This window comes from Harmonia axyridis, chromosome 2, assembly GCF_914767665.1.
Source record: "Harmonia axyridis chromosome 2, icHarAxyr1.1, whole genome shotgun sequence".
Lineage (NCBI taxonomy): Eukaryota > Metazoa > Arthropoda > Insecta > Coleoptera > Coccinellidae > Harmonia > Harmonia axyridis.
In genome coordinates, this window is record NC_059502.1 from 5,835,943 (window position 1) to 5,857,712 (window position 21,770).

Here is a 21,770-nt window from a genome sequence, read left to right on the forward strand (position 1 = left end):
AAAATTGGGAGAATTCGTCTTATAAGGGAAAATTGGGTGAAATGCTTAATCATCGATATAAAATGAGAAAATAGGCATTATTTATCCTCTCAGTGCATCGTTGTCATGGAAACAATCAATGTTTGTATCGAAAATTATGTTATTCTGCTTATGTTTTGGAAGGACGAAGATCATTTAACGAAGTGTATAGTTTTTGATTCGTTTCAGAGGTCTATCTATTTCAGAATTGTGAAATTAGGATGCTATCGTCCACATTTAGTGCAAAATCCGAACAAGAAAAATTTCCAATGAACACTGAAGGGGAAAATAATAAACTTTATAGAATGTCTACTCCGAAACCAGTAATGCATTTAGGATCAGCTATAGAAGTGAGTACGAAAGCGATAAAAATTGAATTCTTCATTTCATTTTAATTCTTCCTTCATGCATTCTTAAGTAATAAAATTCGAAAATTTTGACGAAGAACGTCTTGAAGACCATAGAGTTTACACTATACCATAGAAAAATAAACCTTTATCTATGCACTATACATTTTCGATGATGAAGCATAGAAATGTTTGTAATCATTAAAAAATAGTAATAGACATTTCGAATTTATGTGTTCGGAAATTGATTTCAGCCTCAGAAAACAGGAAGCTCGGCAGTACCAAGCACACCTTTTCGAAACAGTACTGAATTTCGCAGTAGTACAGCTTTAATAAAACCACCGTCAAGCTTGAAGGGAACTTTGCGATCATCGACAAGGACGGGAACTTCCAACCTTAGATCAGGAACTGCAACTGTTTTGATCAACAGGCCTATGACAGCGGTTAGAGGGGCCGGATACACATCGCATGGAAGAACCTTCGATCCAGCTCTTCAGGCAGCCACAATGCCTGTTCCTCCTTTGGAGCTACAAAAAGACGATACGTAAGACACTTTTTTGCTGGATGGTGTGAAAAAAAGCTCGTCCACAAAAAAGAAAAATCTATGTTTTTATTGACATGTTGATCGTGTTACCAGAACCATAGAAAATTCAAGCAGAATACGGAACACGGTTTTTTTTAAGTTGGGATTTTTGCAGTGTTGCCGCTCATCAAAAAGTTTTTTGATATTTCAAATGGAACACTTTTTTATTATTCCTTTTTTCTTTATTCGTCATTGCTTTTCCCATTTTTTATTGTATTTTCTTTCAATCTAGACCTGAGGAAAGGATACGTCAACAAGAAGCCAAAATCATGGAACTGGTTGAGGAGTCTTGCAAAGCCAATGCAGCGGGAGATTTTCGAAGAGCTCTGTCCAAAGCTAAAGAGGCCTCAAACAAAGAGAGGAGTCTGATAAAAATTCAAGAGCAAGCGAAGATGGCGGAGACACATAATATGGATTTGACATTCGAGGTATTTGTTTGAAACAAAAATAATGTTCTTCCATTTGGAACACGCCTACTTGTACTTCCCTTACTTCAAAGTGATATTGGAGGGGGAATTCTTCAACTTAGTATAGGCGGAGCGGAATAATTACTTCTATCAATTCATTTAGGTCCTCTTCAATCTTGGGAACCAATACGCAGCCAACGAACTATACCAAGAGGCGCTGAACACATACCAGATGATCATAAAGAATCGAATGTTCACCAACGGCTACCGTCTCAAGATCAACATGGGTAACATTTACTTCAAACAGGGTCGCTACGACATGGCCATCAAGATGTTCAGGATGGCCCTGGACCAGATGTCCAACGTACACAAGAACCTGAGGTTTAACTTATAGCCTAACCATAGAAGCTCATTTTGTTCAAGGTCTTTTTCTTCCCAGGATCAAGATAATGCACAACATCGCCATGGTGTTCATCAAGATGGGCCAGTGGATAGAGGCCGTGACCAATTTGGAGTACATTATGAGCGAACAGGCCTGTCATAGGGCTGGTCTTCACCTGGTGGTCTGCTGTAGAGCTTTGGAGGATACGGATCAGATGAAGAACGCCTTCAATTCGCTCCTGTCTGTCCCTATGAATATGGACGATGAGGACAAGTACAATGTGGAGCAAGTGGGTTCTCACTCCTTGTTTACCTATACAGGGTGATTCACCGGGATGGCGCATTAGACGTTTATGGAAAACTAGTTCCTTGAGGTTTTACCCAAGGTATGGCATATGGCCGAAATTGTCATCAAAAAAGCTATCTACCGATGCAATAAAATACTGGGTGTGCCATTTGAAATAAGAAAGTATAGGGTTTTTTTTTGAGGTATATAACTTTAAGTTGGCATTACTGTTCAAGATGGCGACCGATTTAACAGCTGTCAAGTGATTTATTCTCAGTTTGGTTTGGCAATTCATCATGAATAGACTCACGCCTGAACAACGCTTGCAAATAGTGCAATTTCATTTCGAAAATAATGGTTTTGTGCGGAATATGTATCGCTCACTGCGTCCATTTTATTTTGTTTAGCGATCAACAAACAAAACTGCCGCATTTGGAGTGAAGCTAATCCTCAAGTGTATGTCGAAACACGTTTACATCCAGAAAAACTGACTGTTTGGTGCGCTTTATGGGCTGGTGGAATCATTGGTCCGTACTTCTTCAAAAACGATGATGGCCAGAACGTTACAGTCAATGGTATAGAGCCATGATTACTAACTTTTTCATTCCTGAATTGAACAACCATGATGTCCAGGAGCTGTGGTTCCAACAAGACGGCGCAACATGTCACACAGCTCGTGCCACAATCGATTTATTGAAAGACACGTTTGGTGACCGCCTAATTTCACGTTTTAGACCTGTGAATTGGCCTCTAAGATCTTGTGATTTAACACCGCTAGATTACTTTCTGTGAAGGTCTATGCGGATAAGCCACAATAAAATTCATGTCAATCGAATAATCCATCGTTGTTTTATTGCAATTTAAAGTACTATAGCTCTAAAAAACACCCTTTAGTAGTAGAAGATATTTTAGGGAGAAAGATAATTGTCTCAAACCCCAATATGCAAATTTTCAGCTCAAAATTGTGATTAGTTTTCCATAAACGTCTAATAGGCGGTGAATCACCCTGTTTACTCAGACAGATCACGAGAATTTTTGCACATTATCAACATTTTTACATTTTTGTTGAATTCTAACCTTTGTTTTAGGACAACCCCGAAGAATCCTTCATAGCAAGAGCGATCAGAAACGACGATCTGCACAGATACGAAATTCAAAAGCGTAGAGAAGCCGAATATTGCATCCTGAACGCGGCCAAACTGATCGCGCCTCTGATTGGCGATTCCTTCAGCGCAGGTATGAACCGGTTCCGGCAAATATCCCCCACCCCTGCTTAACCTTGAAATCGACAGGTTACGATTGGTGCGTGGCCACAATCAAGAAGTCGGAATACGCCAGACTTGCGTCCGAGCTGGAGATCAACAAGGCGGTTATGTTCCTGAAACAGAAACAACTACCTGAGGCCGTCAGCACGCTGAAGGCCTTCGAGAAGGATTCGAACATTGCGATAAATGCTGCCGTTAACCTGTCATTCATATATTTCTTGGTGAGTGAACTAATCTAACCTAACCTAACCTGTCATTCATATATTTCTTGGTGAGTGAACTAATCTAACCTAACCTAACCTGTCATTCATATATTTCTTGGTGAGTGAACTGGGCGTGTCGTGGTTGCCTCCCACCTCTCTAGAAATAAGGCTAGGGGAACTATAAGTGGGCGCAGAGGGGCGGGGTTGACCTCATTTGGAGGAGTGGTTTTCACTTTTCTCTGTTTTTAGTAATCAACATGCAGAGGTTGGTAGACCAGCGTGATTTTGTTGTCTTGGCAAAATGAATATCCAAGAAAAAATACCCAATTTTTACTTAACCCAAGACCGACGATGTTGGGATTCTGGGTTTTGATATAAAATGAATATTTAAAGCTTTATGTTAAATTTTGAGGTTATCACACAGGATCAATGATCTAATTATACATTGATGCGCCCTTGAACTGTCGTGCGGTGCAGATCATTGACTCTAATATCAGAGAGAGAGAGAGAGAGAGAGAAATTAAGCCTTGGGACCGCGAGGGAGGGGATAATCATTTGATCCCTCCCTCCCTCAATTTCTAAAAAAGCCCTGAACAGGTTTTTTTAGTCTAAATAACTTGGATTATACACATTTCAAAACCCTCATTGAGTTGCGTTCCATTTTAGCAAGGTGACTACGATACTGCCTTAACCTATGGGCAAGTTGTTGAGTCATCCATAGTTAAGACACCTGAAGGTTACGTGAATTTGGGTGCCTGCTTCATGGCTCAAGGACAACTAGAAAAGGCCATAAACTGCTTCGAAACGGCTCTAGAACTGGCTCCCAATCATTTTGAAGCCACCTATAACTTAGGTGAGTTTCACCTTGATTTAATGAGATTATGTATTAAAATTCTTGGTGGTTTTTTTTTTTCATTCAAGTTGCAACTTGCAGGTTTGGCCCTGAAGAACCAAGGTCATTTCGAGAGGGCCTTGGAATGCTTCCAGCAGTTCACCGGCTCCCTGGCTCTTCTCCCATGTGTGATCTATCAGACCGGCCATCTTCTAGACCTGATGCAAGACGCTGAAGCTGCAGCCGATACCTACCAGCAGCTCTTAGGACTGGTGCCTGCTGACGCTGAAGCCTTGCAAAAATTGGGAGAACTGTACGATCGAGAAGGGGACAAACAGCAGGCCTACCACTATCATCTAGAGGTACGTTGCTCTGTGGTTTTGGATGGAAGGCCAAAAAAAAAGTATGTTCTATAGTCTTTCAGATACTTTCCGGCGAATTTGTCTGTTATCGAATGGTTGGGGTCGTATTACATCGAGATGCAAGTGGTAGAGAAGGCTTTGGTTTACTTCGAGAAGGCTGCAATCATGCAACCTAACGAGCCCAAATGGAACATGATGGTGGCTGCTTGTTACAGGCGTAGCGGGAACATGCACAGGTAAATGATGTTGATTTTTGGTCTGAATGTCTTAATACAGGTCTGTCACTCCCCGTATTTACAAAGGAAATCGCTAAAGTGATTTTTGTGATCTTGAATCGATCCTACTCGTGTTTATGGGAGTGGTTTGGAGTGCGCCAATCAGAATGCAGCCACCGATTCTTGAGACCAATCGCAGTGATAGGTCCATATGAACTGTGTAGTCATAGACCTAATATCCATGGATATTATATCAATGGATATTAGGTCTATGTGTGTAGTTATGTTATGTTATTATTGAAATTGACATGGGTATTTGTACTATATGAATCATTTTTGTTTTGTCATTTCTGCTTTTATTTCAGAACATTCTGAAATCTAAAGAACTTCAGTTTTGCGTGTGTGTCAGAAGAATCTAGTAACTGCATTAACTTCTACAATTCTCATGCTAATTTACCCTTGATGGTCCTATACGAATTTAATCTTGTCCAGAAGCAAACGTAAAGTTCTTGGGACACTCTTGGATACTGTCCACCTTGCTCATGCGCAACTGTGGTGTAACCGTGACCTCAATAGTCCGTATTCTACTGGTCCTACCTCTCGAATATACTGCTCAGGATAAATAGTGTTACTAGACCAATAATAATTTAAAGAGCGAAGGACATGGAAGCACCCTTTGGCGAAGCCATATTGCTATATTAAGAAATTTGATCAATATTTTTTCCGAAAATATTTTAAAAGATGTGTTCTATGACCCTGTAGTTTACTAGTCATTTTTGCAGGGCCTTAACACTATACCAAGCTATTCACAAGCAATTTCCAGAAAATGCAGAGTGTCTTCGGTATTTGGTTCGTTTATGTAGTGATTTAGGCATGAGAGAAGCCCAAGATTATGTGATGGAGTTGAAAAAGCTGGAGAGGACCAAGGAAGTAAGGGAAAGAGTAAACAGCAGTCGACCGGGTAAGTTCAACAAATTGAGACTACCATACACATTAAATAATTACTTAATTTGTGGTACGAGTACACCGGCAGAAATCGTCACGTGAGGAAAAGGCGTTATGCAACCTCTAGTTGACCTTCGCTCTCAATTTTTCAATCCCCTTTTTATTATTTGCGGGTGTGTGTTTTATAAAGGATACCCCTAGAGCCTCTCGCTGCTTTATCGTAACCTCCTTAAAGCGTACAGGGAATCTGCATGATTGCAAGAGATGGTTGTTATAGCTCTTTCGGTTCCCGCTTCATCAAAGCATTGTGGAGTTATCCAGTGGGGATTTTCATGAAACTAAAATATGAAGGAAGCACTGACATTTATAAAATGAATAATGGAATACAGAACCACTGCGTGAAAATTGTATATTCAATAGTACTTCAACGGGTGAACTGGAAAGATAGAAAAGAAAAATAATTCATTTAGATAAGAGCTGAGTGAGCCTGTTAATAAGCAGCGATTTTTTTTCAGGTTCTAGAAGAACCAGCAGAGGTTTAACATCTAGTGCTAGTTCAGGATTCAGCGTAGTTTTGGAAAATGTGTCTAGTCCAAGAAATTCAGCTGGTAGAAATTTAGATTCCTCTAGAATGATGGATTTGCGAAACAGTGCAGGAAGCAATGATTCTGGATTAGAAAATAGTGGTTAGTTTCGTATTGAACAATTTTTACAGAAATATTATCATGGTTGTTTAATCCTTTTTTTTTATTCTCTGGGAATTATTATCAAACTTTTTTATTTAGAATGGAGCGCTTGAAGGTTCTGTTAAGATGCTACCTTATTTTAATTTATAAGCTGTTTTTACAGATACATCATACTTGGATCCATTAGGGCCCCAACCCACAAGACCTAGAACAGGAATGGGGAAACCTCTTGACTTCGAAGATTTTGATAACGAAGAATTGGGTGATGATCTTCTACCTGAGTAATACACTGAATTAAATATTTTCTGTCATAATATAACAAACAAATATAATTGAATAAGTTTTTAAATATTCAAAAATTCGAATCCTGCTACTTTTGATTGTATTTAGATGATATATTGATATTATAAAAAATATTTTAATTGTGAAGTAAAGATATTTCTGTTAAGAATCAGTTATTCCATAAAAGTAGCTAATTAAATTATACAGATTTTTTCCTGAAAAAACGCTGCAAATTTATTTCTCCTATCTTTATTTCATATAATATCTAAACCTTTCCTCGAGAATGAATTTTTAGTAATGTTTTTCAAAAACTTTCTCAAAATTTTGAAGATTTATTGTTGGACAAAATGAACTGCAATGAAAAGTCAATTTTTGAAACACACAATTTATTCCTATGACTTATAATGATTTCATTACATTTGGGAATTGGGTTTCATACATCTTCAAGAAACAATAAAATGAAACCATTAAATTAGGATTCACAAATTATAAAAACAATAAAAAAAAGGATAACAATGGATCAAATCATCCATATCTTTTATATCCAAATATAAAAACCTATATGAATTCAATTCATAAAACACATATTCCTAATAAAAAAATAGTCTTTAGTTAAGTCAGTTCAGTAGAATTTCTAATAAAATCATACTTTTTACTAATAGTCGCAGGAGGAATCAAAATAATGCAATAATTATTTTGGAAGAGATACAACATACAATTATGAGATAAATAGATAACTATGCTAAATCTTCTTCAGGAAAATCAATCAATTGAACTAAAATGTCAAAATTTGATCTTCATTCACTGTCATTGTGTATTATTTTTTTCAATTCATCCCAATGTAACTCAACCACAACCTGTCCTTCAGTTTGCTCGATTAAATCTATAGTTAGTGGTGCATAATCGTCCATGTCCATAGGTGACCAGCCTGTATACTGTTTGAAGATATTCCATGAATATTGAAATTAAAATCATTTGAAGGTTTGTGACAAGTCTCACTTGATAATATTGCATCAAGATTAACAGTACAAAAAAGAATGTTCTATTTGTATTTTGCTACTCTTGAAAAACAAAAAAAAAATACATTCTAACTTACTCAATTAACTATTGTAATCACTGTACTTACGATAGAAGTATTTTTATGTCGGACTTTTCCCTCATGCTCAAATGGTTCATACTTTTGCAGGAGAGATTTTCCATCAATTCTCCATATCCAAGGATGCTTATTAGGATCTCCCACTTGAGCATCTTGTTTAGAAATCACAAAAGATCCAACCTATTTAACATCATTCAGAATGAGGTCAAATTCTACAGGAAGATCTAATGACATTACATAAGAAAAGAACCCACCGCATAGTTATTGGAATATACTATTTTATACCCTTTTTTCTTTGATGATGCAGTGCTAGGACTAACTTTTGAAGAAGGCGATTTCTTCTTTCTAATTGCGCCATTTTTTGGTTTTGGTAGACTTCGGTCACTTGTACTATCACTGCTCTCATCTACTTCTAACGACTTTTTAGGTTTCTTTGCGATTTTTCTAGTTGTTCGTCGCCTTGATGTTTTCTTCTGAAAAGTGACAGCGTTTGCAAATTTCAATCATAATAAATCTCTCTATTTCAAAAATTGATATTATTGCATTCAATTTTGTTTATGAAATTCTTCTTCACCTCCGTTTCAACCCATTCATCTTCAGAGCTTTCGTAAGATTCAGGATCATCTTCAGCTTCTGAAAGATTCATTTTCAAGCAGGAGTTGTCTGCTTTCTTTAATTTAATAAATAAAATAGGTGCCCTATGCAAAAATTACTCCCATCTGTAATCCAATTAATGAGCATCACATCACAACATAAAAATCCCTTTAAATTTTATTTGAACTACTACACAGAATATAAAGTTTTGACACATATGTTTACAAATTATGCCATAAATTATTCTCAGAGTGAGTAGAGAGTGAGCTTCACTTGAAATATGCTATCATGATATTGATTTAATATTCTTTCTTTACAACCTATGGATAGAAATTAAAAACAATACATAATCAATATATACTTCTTCTGTTCTGTTGGCATCACTTCTGAAACAGGATCAAAGTGCTTTAATTTCTATAAAAGTGATTGTTTCTTTTTTCAATCTATGACGTATGTGAAGTAAAATTTTGATTTATTTTATCGAAGGCGTGTTTAATTAGAAACTTATTGAGAATAAAGGTGATTTCCTTCTCTTTTAAGTTGAAAGGAATTGTAACCAACAAATGCTTGATAGTTTGCCGAAATAATATCTAGAACACAAGGTATATGAAAGATTTATCAATAATTAATGATCCTAATATGTATATTTCAACTATATATTGGAATTCTCTATTGCTAAACATATATTCATTATCAATGAGGCATAAATCAATACATTATAATTCCTTTATGTTATCATGCAAGTTTATTTTCAGATGATCAATTTGACGGTGAAAACATTGGATTCTAGGAATCACCAGTTTTCAGTGAATGATGATGTAAGTTAGTAGAAATCTCAGTAGAATCATTTAATTAATTTTGGATATTTCAGATGACAGTGGAGGAATTCAAAAGGCACATAGCCGATGAAGTAAATATATCTGCTGAAACTCAAAGAATTATATATTGTGGACGTGTCTTACAAGATTCATCAAAGTTGATAGATCATGGTAAGTTGTGAATGTAAAATTAAATGAAGAAGAATCACAGAGTTCATTATTGTGTAATATACTATTTACAGAGAACAATAAATATAAAAAAGAGTTTTTATTTTAGATCTGGATGGCAAAGCTGTGCATTTGGTGCAAAGACCTCCACCAGGCACTACTCCCTCTAACTCCTCACGTTCCAGTAGGACTTCTTCACCTCATCCTACTCACAGAATGTTCCGTACTTTGGATACCAATAATGCAACAGTGTTTTTGGGATCTGTCTACCCAAGTAATTTAGATACACAAGGAGTTTTACATCCTCCTACCCATACTCATGCTTTTACTCGGCTCAATGTAGCTAGAAGGTCAGTGGAAATCAAATGTCATTTTCAGTATCAAATATCTGATATTGATAAGTTTTTCATTGTTGCCAACTTGACAAATTTTTTTTAGGATGTTGAGGAGGGCAGAACATCTGATCTCTCAACTAGAAAATCCAGCAGCTCCTGCCGAACCAGCCCCTCAAGATGATCCCCAAGATGAAGTGCTGCCTATTATTGAAGCAAGGCTCTACTATCCTGGTGCTCACACAGCAGCAGATGAAAGCCAGATCATAACACAATTTTTCCAGAACTATTTACGCAGAGAGTAAGTATTTACGGCTGAACGTTGAAAATCTGTGATGTTCTTTTGAAACTTTATAATGTATTTGCGAGCTTCCTTTCTAATTATGATCTATACAAAAAATTAAGCATTTGATTGAAGAACCCCAGGGTTTAGTGACAATTTACGATCTAAAAACACCTTACCGCAGTATTTACCAAAACGTCAGGTGAAAATCGGGTTAATCTGGAATTTTCCAATTCTGTTGAACAATCTGGCCTTAAGAAAATGCTCCACAGTTGCCAAAGGATATATTCAGGAATTTTTCAGAATAAAGTAGACATAGCGGAGAAAAAAGTAGGAATTCATGAATAATTTGAAAAAAAAAATTTTTTTTTGTAATTGTAATACTATGAAACTACTGAACAGATATCATTGTTGATTTCACCTGTAAATTCAGCAACTTTAGGCTTTGTTTCATTGAAATTGAACAGAAGTGTAAAAAAATTTATGTTCAAAATGAAGAAAAAAACTTTTTGTGAACGTTACCCCTTTTTGCAGATCACAGAATTCAGGAAACACAAGCACAACACCAGCACCATCAGCCCCAACTGAGCAAAGTGCACCAAACACTTCTACTTCTCAAGCTGCGCCACCAACTGACCCGGCAGACCCAAGATTTCCTGAGTAAGTATTTAGAAAGCGATAAAAAATTACTTTCGGCTACTTTCTTTCATCAAATTATTCTTGTCTAGTTCGAAAATATCATTGACTGTTTTTCAACAACTTTGAGAATATTATGAATTTAATAAGAATTATTGGCTTATGAAAATTCCTAGTTGCCAAAGTTAGGTTAAGTTCTGTATATTCAGTATTTCTTATTGAATATGCATTGACAGATTTAGGTTATCAGGAATTAACTACTTCTCCAGCCCTTTGAAAGAGGGCGTTTAGTGTGTCCGTGTCTAGAATGTTAACATAACCTACTTTATCGAGTGGTAAAATATATTATATACCCTTTTATAGGAACGCCACAAGAACAGCCCAATTGGCTGAAGTATTGACAACGCTTAACCAGGTGCAGCTAAGATTTGCCCCTTTCTTGGAGAGGTACCAAAATTTTATGCGTGATGACCCTGTTGTTACTTCACAAGAGGTAACCGATCTAAAATACCATCTTTGCCCTCTTCTTATCATCTGATTTCTAGGAAATTCGCAAAGTACAGATGGAGATGGATAAAGTATCGGAAGTGATGCATTATTTGAGTCATGCTTATCACTCTCTCAGTGACGTTATATTGAGAGTCAGAAACACGCCACCTAGGCCACTCCTGACCCGACCACTCATGTTGCAACAGTCGGCTTTTGTTCAAACTCGTATGGGGATCCCGATTCAAGTTGAGGTGAGTTTTTAGGGGTTTCTTTTTGCACACTTCTTCCAGGATAAAGTATACCACCATTTAGCTCAAATATCTGTGATTTTTCGAATTTTGAGCCAGGAATGGACTTGAATGTCCATCTGGTGTATTCATAGTTTTTTACAATATCTGAACAAGATTAAAATAATGGAACCGAATCTCAAAATTTGTTTTGTAAGCAGTTATAGGATTGTTTCGACAATTTGGCAACGTCTTTACGCAATGCTTATAAATTGCTAATAACATATCGATTTATTTGCAGGCGCAAATCAACTTATCCGATAGGTCAGGTGCCAGCACTGGCGGTAACCAGGCCCCTCAGACCGGTGAATCTGCTCCGCCCAATACCATCGCCCCTACTGCCACGCCCCAATCGTTCTCCAGCCAAGCAGTACCGATGATCAGTACCGTACGTGTTCCTATCCCATTGGACATCAGAGGTTTCCTGCCCACTCAGAGCGTCAGTTCGTCTGGCGCTGGTAGGGAGACTGCTGGCTCCGCCCCCGTCGGGGGCGGGGCTTCGGCCACAGCCACCTCGGCGTCGCCTTCCAGCAACCGCAGCGGCAGTGGTTCAGCCTCGACCTCCTTCAGTTCATCCGATCCCGAGGTAGAGCTCATCATGGAGGTCACACCTGAAGGTATTAGCATTGATTCTTTGGACGGTGGTGTCGTCAGATCTAACCATACCGAGGATTGTAAGTGGCGTTTTGTTTACCGTCCGGGGCTCTGTTTTTGATCGTTCGAAGTCGTTAGGTTGGTATTCTTGGACGCTAGCAAGATGTAACATGTAGTGTTTGCACTCTACGGTCTAATCAGCTGGGGATACGTAACAACAAATAAAACGTAATGCTTCTAACCTAACCTAAAAAAACAATGGTTAACACATAAAAAGCATCGGATATCCCCCCAACTGTTGATATCTGACGCCTTGTGAATGCTTAAGGACAAATTATAAAATAATATCAATATTCTGGGGACCTAACCTTAAATTCTCAAAATTCTACGATGAGATAAATAAATTTGCGCTGTTTTCAGGTTTATAAACGGTCAAGAATAGAGCCCTTGTGTTTGTTGGTTGAAGGGATAGGCTCTTTAACTTAATTTATTGTCTGTTGGTGGTGGGATGAATCAATAAGGCTGAGATGAATGACAAATTTAGAAAATTTTGGGTTTTGGAGTCTTCAACTTGGCTTCTTTATATTTATGACACCAATGTCATAGATCTAAATGTTTTCTTAAGCACATTGGAAAGTATAGAGCTTTGCTGATGTCCTATATGAGATTTTGTGCAGCGTTGTGGAAAATTTAAGATAGCATCCTTCTTCACTAAATTAATTTGAACACTAAAAAGGGTTTGCTGCAAATGGGAATAGGTTTTTCCCCTAAAGAGCATGAAGTCATTTTTGCAACCTTTCGAGGATGTAAAGGGTCAGTACATTGATCAAAATGATCAAATGTAGGTACCTATTTCTTGAATTCAACCCTAAAGGACAAACAGTGAAATAGTAGTGGAAGTGCCCTGAAAATAAAACAAAATTGAATTATGTTGAAATTTGTTGTGGACCCAATCATAAAGTTTTATTATTTTTTTATGACTGATGATGCTGTCAGCACAAAATTTTGCAAGATGTTTAAATTTGATATTCTTCAAATAGGCTGAGCCTTGAAGTTGTACATTAAATTTAACAATCAATCAAATAGAACACATTTTTCATTCACAATTCTTCCATATTTGTCATCACTTGATATAGAACTATAAAACCTCGTTTCGTATGCATTTTGTACTTCATTACATCAATTGATATGAAAGCTCTCAAAAAGGTAATACATATCACAAAAGGACATGTTTTTGAAAGAGGTCAAACCATTAATAATAATAATGTAGTTTATTTCGGTAAATAAACAAAGAAAAGAACAAATTAAGAAAGATAAGTGAGATAAAGAGAAAAATATATCCTCCTCTTTCAATCTCTTTCTAACACAGTGGCTTGGTGCATTTTCTGTGGCAAGCAAACAACACACTAAGATGAATTCAAAAGAAGACATGTTTTTTTTTTCAGTTTTAAGGGGTGGATCTATAAATGGACAACAACCAGCCAACTTCATTCATACTATGATGCAGATGGCCACCGAGCTTATAAATGGTACAGGACGTGATGCTGTTGCTGCTGCTGCTTCGAGGCATACCTCCGCTACCAGTGCTCCACCACTGACTCCTACACCACCTGCACAAAACTCACAGGCTCGTGGTAACAATCAGACTAATCCAACCAGTTCAACACAGACTAGATCGACTCCTAGGTAGGCTAAATGTCTCAATTCAACATAATAATAATAAAAATAAATTAAAACAAAAACTAAAAAAAAAAATTAAAAAAATACGAAAAGAACAAAGGCTTCAAAAGAAATATAAACACTGATCTTAATTTCCACACAAATTAGTTGATTCCAAAAATGATTTATTTACTAATTAACCATTTACCAATAGTTCATATACAGGTTTATCAACAGAAAGTATAAAACTTATTTTACTCAAATACATAAGATTTAAATCTCCTTATTGATTTCTCTTCATCATTTTCCCAATTAACAGTTATAACTGTATTAAATCATGTATAATTGTGGTTCTACAATAGTTCACCGATAATTCATTTTCAATTTTTTTTTTTTTTTTCAGGCCACATGTTCACTTGCACCATCAAAACATACCATCAGGCTTCGATCCTTATTTACCCTGCCATTCTCATCACGTCAACAGGCGTAGGGTGTTCAGTGGAGATTCTGCTTCAACTGCACAGAGTCAACCCACTGCGGAAACTGCAAGCGCAAGAGTCAGACCGGAAGAAAGGCAGAATCTTGCGAATGAAACTCTCCATGGAACACTACATCGGTAAGAAGAGTGTTAACTTATACTGAAGATCATTTGAGAACACAAATAAAGGGTGTTTTTTTTTTAGAGCTATAGAACTTTAAATTGCAATAAAACAACAATGGATTATTCGATTGACATGAATTTTATTTATATGCAAGATAATCTTGTGGCATTACATTTTATATATGATTTCTGGCATATGACCGCCACTGCTGGCTCGGAGGCAGTCCAATCTGGACGTCCAATTTTCGATGACTTTTTCCAACATTTGTGGCCGTATATCGGCAATAACACGGCGAATGTTGTCTTCCAAACGGTCAAGGGTTTGTGACTTATCCGCATAGACCAATGACTTTACATAGCCCCACAGAAAGTAGTCTAGCGGTGTTGAATCACAAGATCTTGGAGGCCAATTCACAGGTCCAAAACGTGAAATTAGTAACCAAACGTGTCTTTCAATAAATCGATTGTGGCACGAGCTGTGTGACATGTTGCGCCGTCTTGTTGGAACCGCAGCTTCTGGACATCATGGTTGTTCAATTCAGGAATGAAAAAGTTAGTAATCATGGCTCTATACAGATCACCATTGACTGTAACGTTCTGGCCATCATCGTTTTTGAAGAAGTACGGACCAATGATTCCACCAACCCATGAAGCGCACCAAACAGTCAGTTTTTTCAGATGTAACGGTGTTTCGACATACACTTGAGGATTAGCTTCACTCCAAATGCGGCAGTTTTGTTTGTTGACGTAGCCATTCAACCAGAAGTGCGCTTCATCGCTAAACAAAATTCGCTTTTGAAAATCGGGATACGTATTCCGCACAGAACCATTATTTTTGAAATAAAATTGCACTATTTGCAAGCGTTGTTCAGGCGTGAGTCTATTGATGATGAATTGCCAAACCAAACTGAGAATAAATCACTTGACAGCTGTTAAATCGGTCGCCATCTTGAACAGTAATGCCAACTTAAAGTTATATGTATACCTCGAAAAAAAACACCCGTTAATTAGAATACGCTATTGCTTCACCATTTTTTAATGTGTTCGATGAGAGTTTTTATTGTGATTTTTCAGTGCTGTAAACAGATTGTTGGAACACGTTGGAATTGGTGACGTTCCCCAAGTTGGTGGGGACGAACCTTTTGTCCTCCCTGGTGTAATACCCGTAAGTATTACCCGTTCATCTCAATCTTGAATTATGGTGTTTCATCGCGGGACCACTGATCAGTAAGAAGGATTCAGTGGTCCCTGCCTTATACACCCTACACATCAACAACAATCAACATAGATAATGAATTTTTGTTTAATATCTAGAATGTTAGGGATAGAAGATACAATTTAGAGGCTGTTTTTGGAGAATTCAACTTCGCTGGAACTTATGTCAATGGAGAAAGCATATTCCGAGATATTATTGTATTACTATACAAAAGTTTGTCTTTGAGGTGGGTACCCATAATTTTTGATGTTATGTTGACTTTTTTAATTACCATTGAAGAATCCTGCAATTTTTGAAATTTTTTTCACAGGACTATATTGCGATTCCATATGGGTGATTATTCGCAACTCCGATATGTAATGACTCAACTTCGTGGGTACCTTTCGTCCCTTTCACTTGAACGTGGCTCAGGTAATGATGCAGTCGTGGAACGATTCATTGATGAATCTTCTGGGTTACTGGAGACTTTGGTGAGTGAATTTTTATAAGTTTCATTTCATTTTTTGAGTTAGTTGAACACTTTAGGAAATGAGAAAATTCAAATACATTCGTTATGTTTCATCATGTTCGTTTTCGAAATCACATTCCAAATTATTTGTTCCGAATTGGGTAGGTATTTTCTAAATGCAGAGATATTTTCGAATCACTTGTGATTTGTATAAATGTATTGTTCAACAAAGTTTCTATTAGTGTTGTTGTCCGTTTTTCACATGACGTTTTGCTTACAACTGCGGTAGACATCTTCAGAGTTTTGTAATTTCTCGAAACAGGTTTTTTTTTTTTCTGGATACATTATTTATAATTTCTCCATTAGAAGATTTCTAGCGAATAGTTTAGTTCGAGTGCGATCAGACGATGAACGATTGGTATCTCTTCTCTTGTATTGGTGGTTCCAAAGAAAAAAGTCTAAAGGTGTGTAAAGGTGCAATTATGTGATTGTTTCATTGCTTGTGTTGGACGTAGCGCCATCTTGTTGAAAATAAACGTCGTCCACATAAATATCTTCCAATTCCGGCCATAAAAAATCGTTAATCATAGCTCGTTAGCGCAATCCAATCACTGTAATAGTTGCACCAGCTTTATTTTCTATTAAGTAAGGTCCAATCATACCACCAGACCAAAAACTGTACAAGTGACACATTGAGAAGGAAAGGTTTTTCAATAATCGTATTTTTCGAGCCCCAGGTGCGACAAAACAAAATTTTCATCATTTTTGTTGGGAATTTTTACAATTTCGAAACGTTGAGAGCGTGTATCGTTCCATTTTTTTTAATGGCGTAGTTTTTACTTGTCAAATGTCAAAAGATGACAGTTCCAAAAGTGACAACTGCCTGGAAAGCGGGATATTCAAAATGAAACCTTCATATGAAAGAAAGATTAAGGCATTCATTTTTGGTAGTGCTAATCCTCGATAATTTGCTCGCATATCGTTAAATCGATGGTAAATAACCATAGTTTCTTATACAATCAGCATTAAATGCCTGATTATCGAATAATGCAGATGATATCACCTGAAATACATTCAATGCAAATTTTATCTATTGTTTGTTTCAGTCGAGAATGCCTTTTTGGGGCGATGTTGATATAAGGGCCTCATTGATAAAGTATATACGTGCCAAGTTACCCGATATATTGGAACTTATCGCTCGTGAATTAGAATACGATAATTCATGTTCTACCCTTTTGTTGGAGACCATAATCACTACAGTTAAGGAATTGAGCGCTTTGATATTCCGCGCTTGTAATAGGAATATTAACGCAGCTGAAGTGATATTCAGACAACTTATGGTGAGTAGTGAATTAGAAACATAATAGATAATTTCCTGAATTAAAACAAGTTTTATAATCAAGTTGGGAAAATTTCTATAAAACTTGTTTTAATCATGTTCAATCACTAAATAATATCATATTCAATATTTAGTGAATAATAATTTGGTTAATCTTTTTTCACAAGGTTTGTTTTATCATGTTCTAGGAGTACTGTGAAATTTTTGACATGTGTCAAAATGAATGATTAATTTTTAGGTTATACAAGTTAGGTTAGTAATTGTATAACCTAATCTCTTAATATTCTACATTAAAATTTTAGTTATTTTGGGTTAAACTGATACATTTTTCCTATTGAAAGATCATTGAAAACTTAGGACATTAAAAAAAGCAGTAAATTCTAACCTCAAACAGAATTTATTTTTTATGGAATCACTACAAAAATAAAATTTGCTCTACATTCTGTTTCAGGGTAGGCATTTTAGCGGTCTACCTGAAGAATTATTGGCTTGGTTTGCTCCAGATGGTTACTCATTCGTACTTCAATTTTTGAAAAGAAATGCTTATCTAATTGGTTCCATTGAGTCATTCATTGTTACAAAACCTACAGTCAAGCCAGTTGTACCAGAGGAATCGGGTCAAAGCAGCACCAAGAAGGTCGAAGAAGAGGTATGGTACATTCATAAATAAGCAAGTTAGCGTTGTAGAATTATGTGATTTTTTCAATAGCCGATGGAAGTTGAAGAAGCCCAAGTTGAAATGGTGGACGATGAAAAAATTCCCGCACCATCGAAACCCGAAGAAGATGAACCAGAACCTCTACCCAGTGTTGTGAATGGTTCACAACCATGGCACAATCAAGTGCCCGCTGTGAGTACCACGAATAAATTGAAAAGGCAATTTTTTAATTTGTTTTTTTCATATATATAGGATTGGGTACCGATAATCAACAGAGATGTACAACAACAAAGAAAATTGAATATCCAAACACCATTTAGTGATGCTTATTTATCAGGTATGCCAAGTAAACGAAGAAAAATAGTTCATAATTCGAAGAGACACGGAGTTCCATTGCCCCAAGTGATATCAGGTGAGCGATCAATATGATACTAAACATTTACATTTTTTAACAATGATTAAGCCCATGCTCAAGAGCAAAAGGAACATTTTTTTGTTTATCATTTTTTCCGATTTGGCCTAGATCAAAAGATTTTAGACATTTTAAAATTTCATAACAAGCATAAACTCACTTTTCACATTCCATTTGGTGAATGAATTACAGGTTGAATTGGAAAAAAAGTTTCTTTTCACATCAGACATCTTCTAGTATGTACGAGTCTATGACTCACCCTGTATATTACGGAGTTCCAGAGTAGATGTGACAAACTGAAAGGGTAGATAGAAAATGAAGAAATCAAAGTAAATTAATAAAATGACAACCATTCTTTTCGATACTAGCAGTTACAACAACCCTGTTTCTCTGAAGTAAAAAAAGTTAGGACCCATGTTTGCAGGAAATTTAGTCTTATTTTCATGATTACTATCTACTCTATTACTTTATTACACCCTTTATAATCTTTATACGGTGGTGCAACACATTTAATGTCGCAGAATACATGATATTCAACTTTTAATCATAAAATTCAACGATAAAAAATTAAAATATGAGTAATTGATTTTCACAGAAAGTGTGAAAAAAGCCGTCAGTAATACTGGACTATCAGGAGTGGCACCTTTGGAGACTGTATCAAGATTAGCGGGACAATCGCAAGAAATTCAAACTGCTTATAGAACGTTATTGAGGAACACCGTTCAAGAAGGATTGAGAGATAACACAGATTTCAATCCTGAAAGGTTTCCAAATGCTGCTAGTTACTTTTTCCCCAAATAGAGGATAACTTATTATAAATAGCTTGCTAATGCAGACATTTTTAGCTGAACGAAATATTCCATTGCAACATAGTATGAATAATTTTCACGTTCAATGTCCATTGTCCCGAGTTTGTAGATTAAAAAAAAAAACATTATATGGCTCAAATTTATCGTCTAATAACCATCTCACTGTTTTGATTTTCAACTGATAAATCTAAATTCTATCTTTTACTTCCATTAAATAATGTGTTAATTTGGAAGTTGATTCACCTAATTTATCAATTTCTATGTATGAATATGTTTAATAGATAATTTACAATTATGAATTGTTTCATTTTATCGAAGATTTAAACCCTACAATATAAGTCCTGAAATTTCTGACAGCGTTTCCCTTCAAATTTCAGTATAGGTTCAAACTATAAATTTTGATCAAACATTTTGGTGAAAAGAGAACCTTATAATTATATCTTTATTAAAAAAAATTACAAACTGTTTACATCATTTTGTTTTATGATCTCAAAGATGCTGCATCTCCACGTTGAACACTGTAGAAACCAGCTATAGGAGGGTCAATCATAACCCGTTTTAGTATGATATAAAGAATACCACCCAATATGATTTCTCCCAATGCAATTAGTAGAACCACAATCCATGCTGGGAGTATTGAGTCATCTGAAATTTGAAATAAATGAAAAAGCGAAGTTTTTTTCTATACCATCAGCATTGTTTATTTATCTACTAGATGGCGCTGTTGAAACTACAGACATACAGTGACTTAATAATAATTCACTGTATACAGACATACAGTGACTAAGCATAGAATAGTATTTTTATTTCAAAGCTAGTAACGATATGTAGATATAAAGAGGAATCAACTGCATCATAGGAGTGAGATGCTTGATGTTTGCATCAGCTGACTGGAGACAACATATTTTTGATTGATTCCCCATATTGAACTAATCGATACTATTTGATCGTTCAAATTCAAACTTCTGTATTCTCTCATTCATGGAAATCGAAATAAAACTTCAAGAAAATTTATCTTGGATAACTTTCATTAAATTCAGGGTGGATTACTACAGTCCATGGCACCTAAGACTTTTACACAGAATGGGAGGTATGTTTTTTTTGGAAGTTTGGTGTCTTTGGTAGGAACTGCTCTATAGATTTAGAATATTTTCAGCTCTGTATGAGGGGGTTTATGGAAAAAAAATGTCGTCAATATTTATCAATACACAAAAAAGTTTTTCGATTCTGCATTCTTCAAAATAGAACATTATTATTTATTAGCCCTCTAAATTAATGCAGGATTTTTATAAAAATTATCAATACTCACAAAAATAAGTCCTGGTTAGAGTTCTCCTGCCTTTCAGAATAGTCCTCCTACTCTCTGAATCATCAACAAACAAACATAAAAACACTGAAACAGAGAAAATACTTCAAGGAACATTCTAGGAGCGGTTTTCAGCGGATATCAAGAATGAAATCAAATTTTTTACCTGCTAGAATAGCTGCTATGTAGAATAAATTCTTACTCAAGCCCATTTCTGAAGAAATAACTCTACACTTGATACTAAAAAATGGATTTTGCTCATGCGATGTGAAGGATGGACTATTGATAATGTTTTAGACTAATCTTATCAATTGATAATTTTGTTGATAGAGTTGGGAAAGCTAGGTGTCGTACGTAATTATTGATGATATCAGTGAAAAATTGAAAGGTGGTGTAAGTCACACAGGTATGTAGCATTAATATACAGGGTGGGCCATGGTCGATGGCACCCTTATACGACGTTTTTTTTTTTAATTTTGGTTTTTTGCTCTATCGATTCGGGATGTTTTCAGCGCAACGGTGTTCCCATTTATATCAATAAGTACAAAAAACTTCGCTATTTCAAATATAACACCCTGTATATTATTATTTTTGTTCGGTTCGCCGTAGCCTCTAAATTATCGAGTGATTATAATCGATTAACTTCTTTTTTCGTCCAAATCTGAGTTCAATTAAACATTCATGACTTCTGCATTTCAAATCCTACAAAATTGCAAACTGTCCTAATTCTAGTCTCGTTTAGTTTCCCAGTGGCGTACTATTTGCTTTGGTAGGAAACTGACAGTGATTATTTGTAACTTGACTGACAAAAAATGTATCCTTTCTAACTTGCAACTAATTAATAGTGAATTTGAAATTTTCTCAATTTTGATATGAAATTTATTGGTTTGTGTGAAGGATGGATCTTATTGAAAAATATTGGCTTCGTCAATGTTTTTCTTTATTTAATACTGATACAATTTGAGATTCACAATAATACTATTTCAAATAATTTCCTAAATTTTATGGTACGGATGAGGCAGGTATGTACCCCACTGATTCTGGAACCTTATCTAATACACATATCTTCAATAGTACATATAGTAAGCCACCACAAAATAGTTCTGCCAATGCCACAAAAAGTACCAATACCCATGCTGGTACTATTGATTGACCTGAAAAATACCGATAGATAAAGACAAACCATGATACCTTTCTTTATCGATATGAAACT

General features: G+C 35.9%; 4 protein-coding genes across 9 annotated transcripts; 2 read left to right on the forward strand and 2 right to left on the reverse strand.

Annotated features, from left to right (window-relative positions):
* Window positions 1–98: 98 nt before the first annotated feature.
* Window positions 99–6,978, forward strand: LOC123672541 (intraflagellar transport protein 88 homolog). 2 transcript variants are annotated; one of them, XM_045606682.1, is made up of 13 exons: window positions 99–368; window positions 620–909; window positions 1,181–1,376; window positions 1,519–1,736; window positions 1,795–2,026; window positions 3,111–3,258; window positions 3,315–3,508; window positions 4,157–4,343; window positions 4,425–4,684; window positions 4,739–4,920; window positions 5,682–5,860; window positions 6,360–6,530; window positions 6,682–6,978. In XM_045606682.1, the coding sequence occupies exons 1-13, from the start codon at window positions 240–242 to the stop codon at window positions 6,813–6,815; spliced, it is 2,520 nt and encodes an 839-aa protein (XP_045462638.1). In that variant the 5' UTR covers window positions 99–239; the 3' UTR covers window positions 6,816–6,978. The 2 variants fall into 2 exon arrangements, with proteins under 2 accessions (XP_045462638.1, XP_045462639.1); XM_045606683.1 differs by having other exon boundaries at window positions 6,694–6,978.
* Window positions 6,979–7,181: 203 nt separating this feature from the next.
* Window positions 7,182–8,765, reverse strand: LOC123672545. 3 transcript variants are annotated; one of them, XM_045606690.1, is made up of 4 exons: window positions 8,483–8,765; window positions 8,163–8,381; window positions 7,939–8,088; window positions 7,182–7,873 (listed from the first exon to the last, which is right to left on the reverse strand). In XM_045606690.1, exons 1-4 carry the CDS (start codon window positions 8,552–8,554, stop codon window positions 7,832–7,834), a joined length of 483 nt encoding a protein of 160 aa, XP_045462646.1. In that variant the 5' UTR covers window positions 8,555–8,765; the 3' UTR covers window positions 7,182–7,831. The 3 variants fall into 3 exon arrangements, with proteins under 3 accessions (XP_045462646.1, XP_045462645.1, XP_045462644.1); XM_045606689.1 differs by having other exon boundaries at window positions 7,182–7,747; window positions 8,483–8,715; XM_045606688.1 differs by having other exon boundaries at window positions 7,605–7,868.
* On the forward strand, window positions 7,718–19,546 carry LOC123672540 (large proline-rich protein BAG6). 3 transcript variants are annotated; one of them, XM_045606680.1, is made up of 19 exons: window positions 7,718–7,793; window positions 9,258–9,320; window positions 9,374–9,491; window positions 9,598–9,838; window positions 9,927–10,121; window positions 10,638–10,763; window positions 11,103–11,232; window positions 11,285–11,479; window positions 11,757–12,189; window positions 13,555–13,795; window positions 14,172–14,384; window positions 15,444–15,534; window positions 15,684–15,811; window positions 15,896–16,055; window positions 17,140–17,373; window positions 17,824–18,021; window positions 18,082–18,222; window positions 18,283–18,442; window positions 19,038–19,546. In XM_045606680.1, exons 2-19 carry the CDS (start codon window positions 9,258–9,260, stop codon window positions 19,241–19,243), a joined length of 3,273 nt encoding a protein of 1,090 aa, XP_045462636.1. In that variant the 5' UTR covers window positions 7,718–7,793; the 3' UTR covers window positions 19,244–19,546. The 3 variants fall into 3 exon arrangements, with proteins under 3 accessions (XP_045462636.1, XP_045462637.1, XP_045462635.1); XM_045606681.1 differs by lacking the exon at window positions 7,718–7,793 and adding an exon at window positions 8,745–9,104 and having other exon boundaries at window positions 11,757–12,132; XM_045606679.1 differs by lacking the exon at window positions 7,718–7,793 and adding an exon at window positions 8,904–9,104.
* Window positions 19,547–19,679: 133 nt separating this feature from the next.
* On the reverse strand, window positions 19,680–20,873 carry LOC123672547. The gene is made up of 3 exons (XM_045606692.1): window positions 20,724–20,873; window positions 20,561–20,644; window positions 19,680–19,896 (listed from the first exon to the last, which is right to left on the reverse strand). The coding sequence occupies exons 1-3, from the start codon at window positions 20,767–20,769 to the stop codon at window positions 19,733–19,735; spliced, it is 294 nt and encodes a 97-aa protein (XP_045462648.1). The 5' UTR covers window positions 20,770–20,873; the 3' UTR covers window positions 19,680–19,732.
* Window positions 20,874–21,770: the final 897 nt, after the last annotated feature.

What these genes read in the sequence shown, in the direction of transcription:
- LOC123672541 (XM_045606682.1), top strand. Translation starts at nt 240, where the DNA reads ATGCTATCGTCCACATTTAGTGCAAAATCCGAACAAGAAAAATTTCCA. An exon ending in TGAAGCCACCTATAACTTAG is followed by an intron (nt 4,344 to 4,424) that starts GTGAGTTTCACC and finishes TGCAACTTGCAG; the next exon opens with GTTTGGCCCTGAAGAACCAA. An exon ending in AGTAAACAGCAGTCGACCGG is followed by an intron (nt 5,861 to 6,359) that starts GTAAGTTCAACA and finishes ATTTTTTTTCAG; the next exon opens with GTTCTAGAAGAACCAGCAGA.
- LOC123672547 (XM_045606692.1), bottom strand. Translation starts at nt 20,769, where the DNA reads ATGGGCTTGAGTAAGAATTTATTCTACATAGCAGCTATTCTAGCAG. An exon ending in CATAGCAGCTATTCTAGCAG is followed by an intron (nt 20,645 to 20,723) that starts GTAAAAAATTTG and finishes TCTCTGTTTCAG; the next exon opens with TGTTTTTATGTTTGTTTGTT. An exon ending in TCTAACCAGGACTTATTTTT is followed by an intron (nt 19,897 to 20,560) that starts GTGAGTATTGAT and finishes TTCAAATTTCAG; the next exon opens with ATGACTCAATACTCCCAGCA.
- LOC123672545 (XM_045606688.1), bottom strand. Translation starts at nt 8,554, where the DNA reads ATGAATCTTTCAGAAGCTGAAGATGATCCTGAATCTTACGAAAGCTCT. An exon ending in TATATTCCAATAACTATGCG is followed by an intron (nt 8,089 to 8,162) that starts GTGGGTTCTTTT and finishes GATGTTAAATAG; the next exon opens with GTTGGATCTTTTGTGATTTC. An exon ending in GACATAAAAATACTTCTATC is followed by an intron (nt 7,869 to 7,938) that starts GTAAGTACAGTG and finishes TTTCAAGAGTAG; the next exon opens with CAAAATACAAATAGAACATT.
- LOC123672540 (XM_045606680.1), top strand. Translation starts at nt 9,258, where the DNA reads ATGATCAATTTGACGGTGAAAACATTGGATTCTAGGAATCACCAGTTT. An exon ending in ATCAAAGTTGATAGATCATG is followed by an intron (nt 9,492 to 9,597) that starts GTAAGTTGTGAA and finishes TTTTTATTTTAG; the next exon opens with ATCTGGATGGCAAAGCTGTG. An exon ending in TCCTCCCTGGTGTAATACCC is followed by an intron (nt 15,535 to 15,683) that starts GTAAGTATTACC and finishes TTTAATATCTAG; the next exon opens with AATGTTAGGGATAGAAGATA.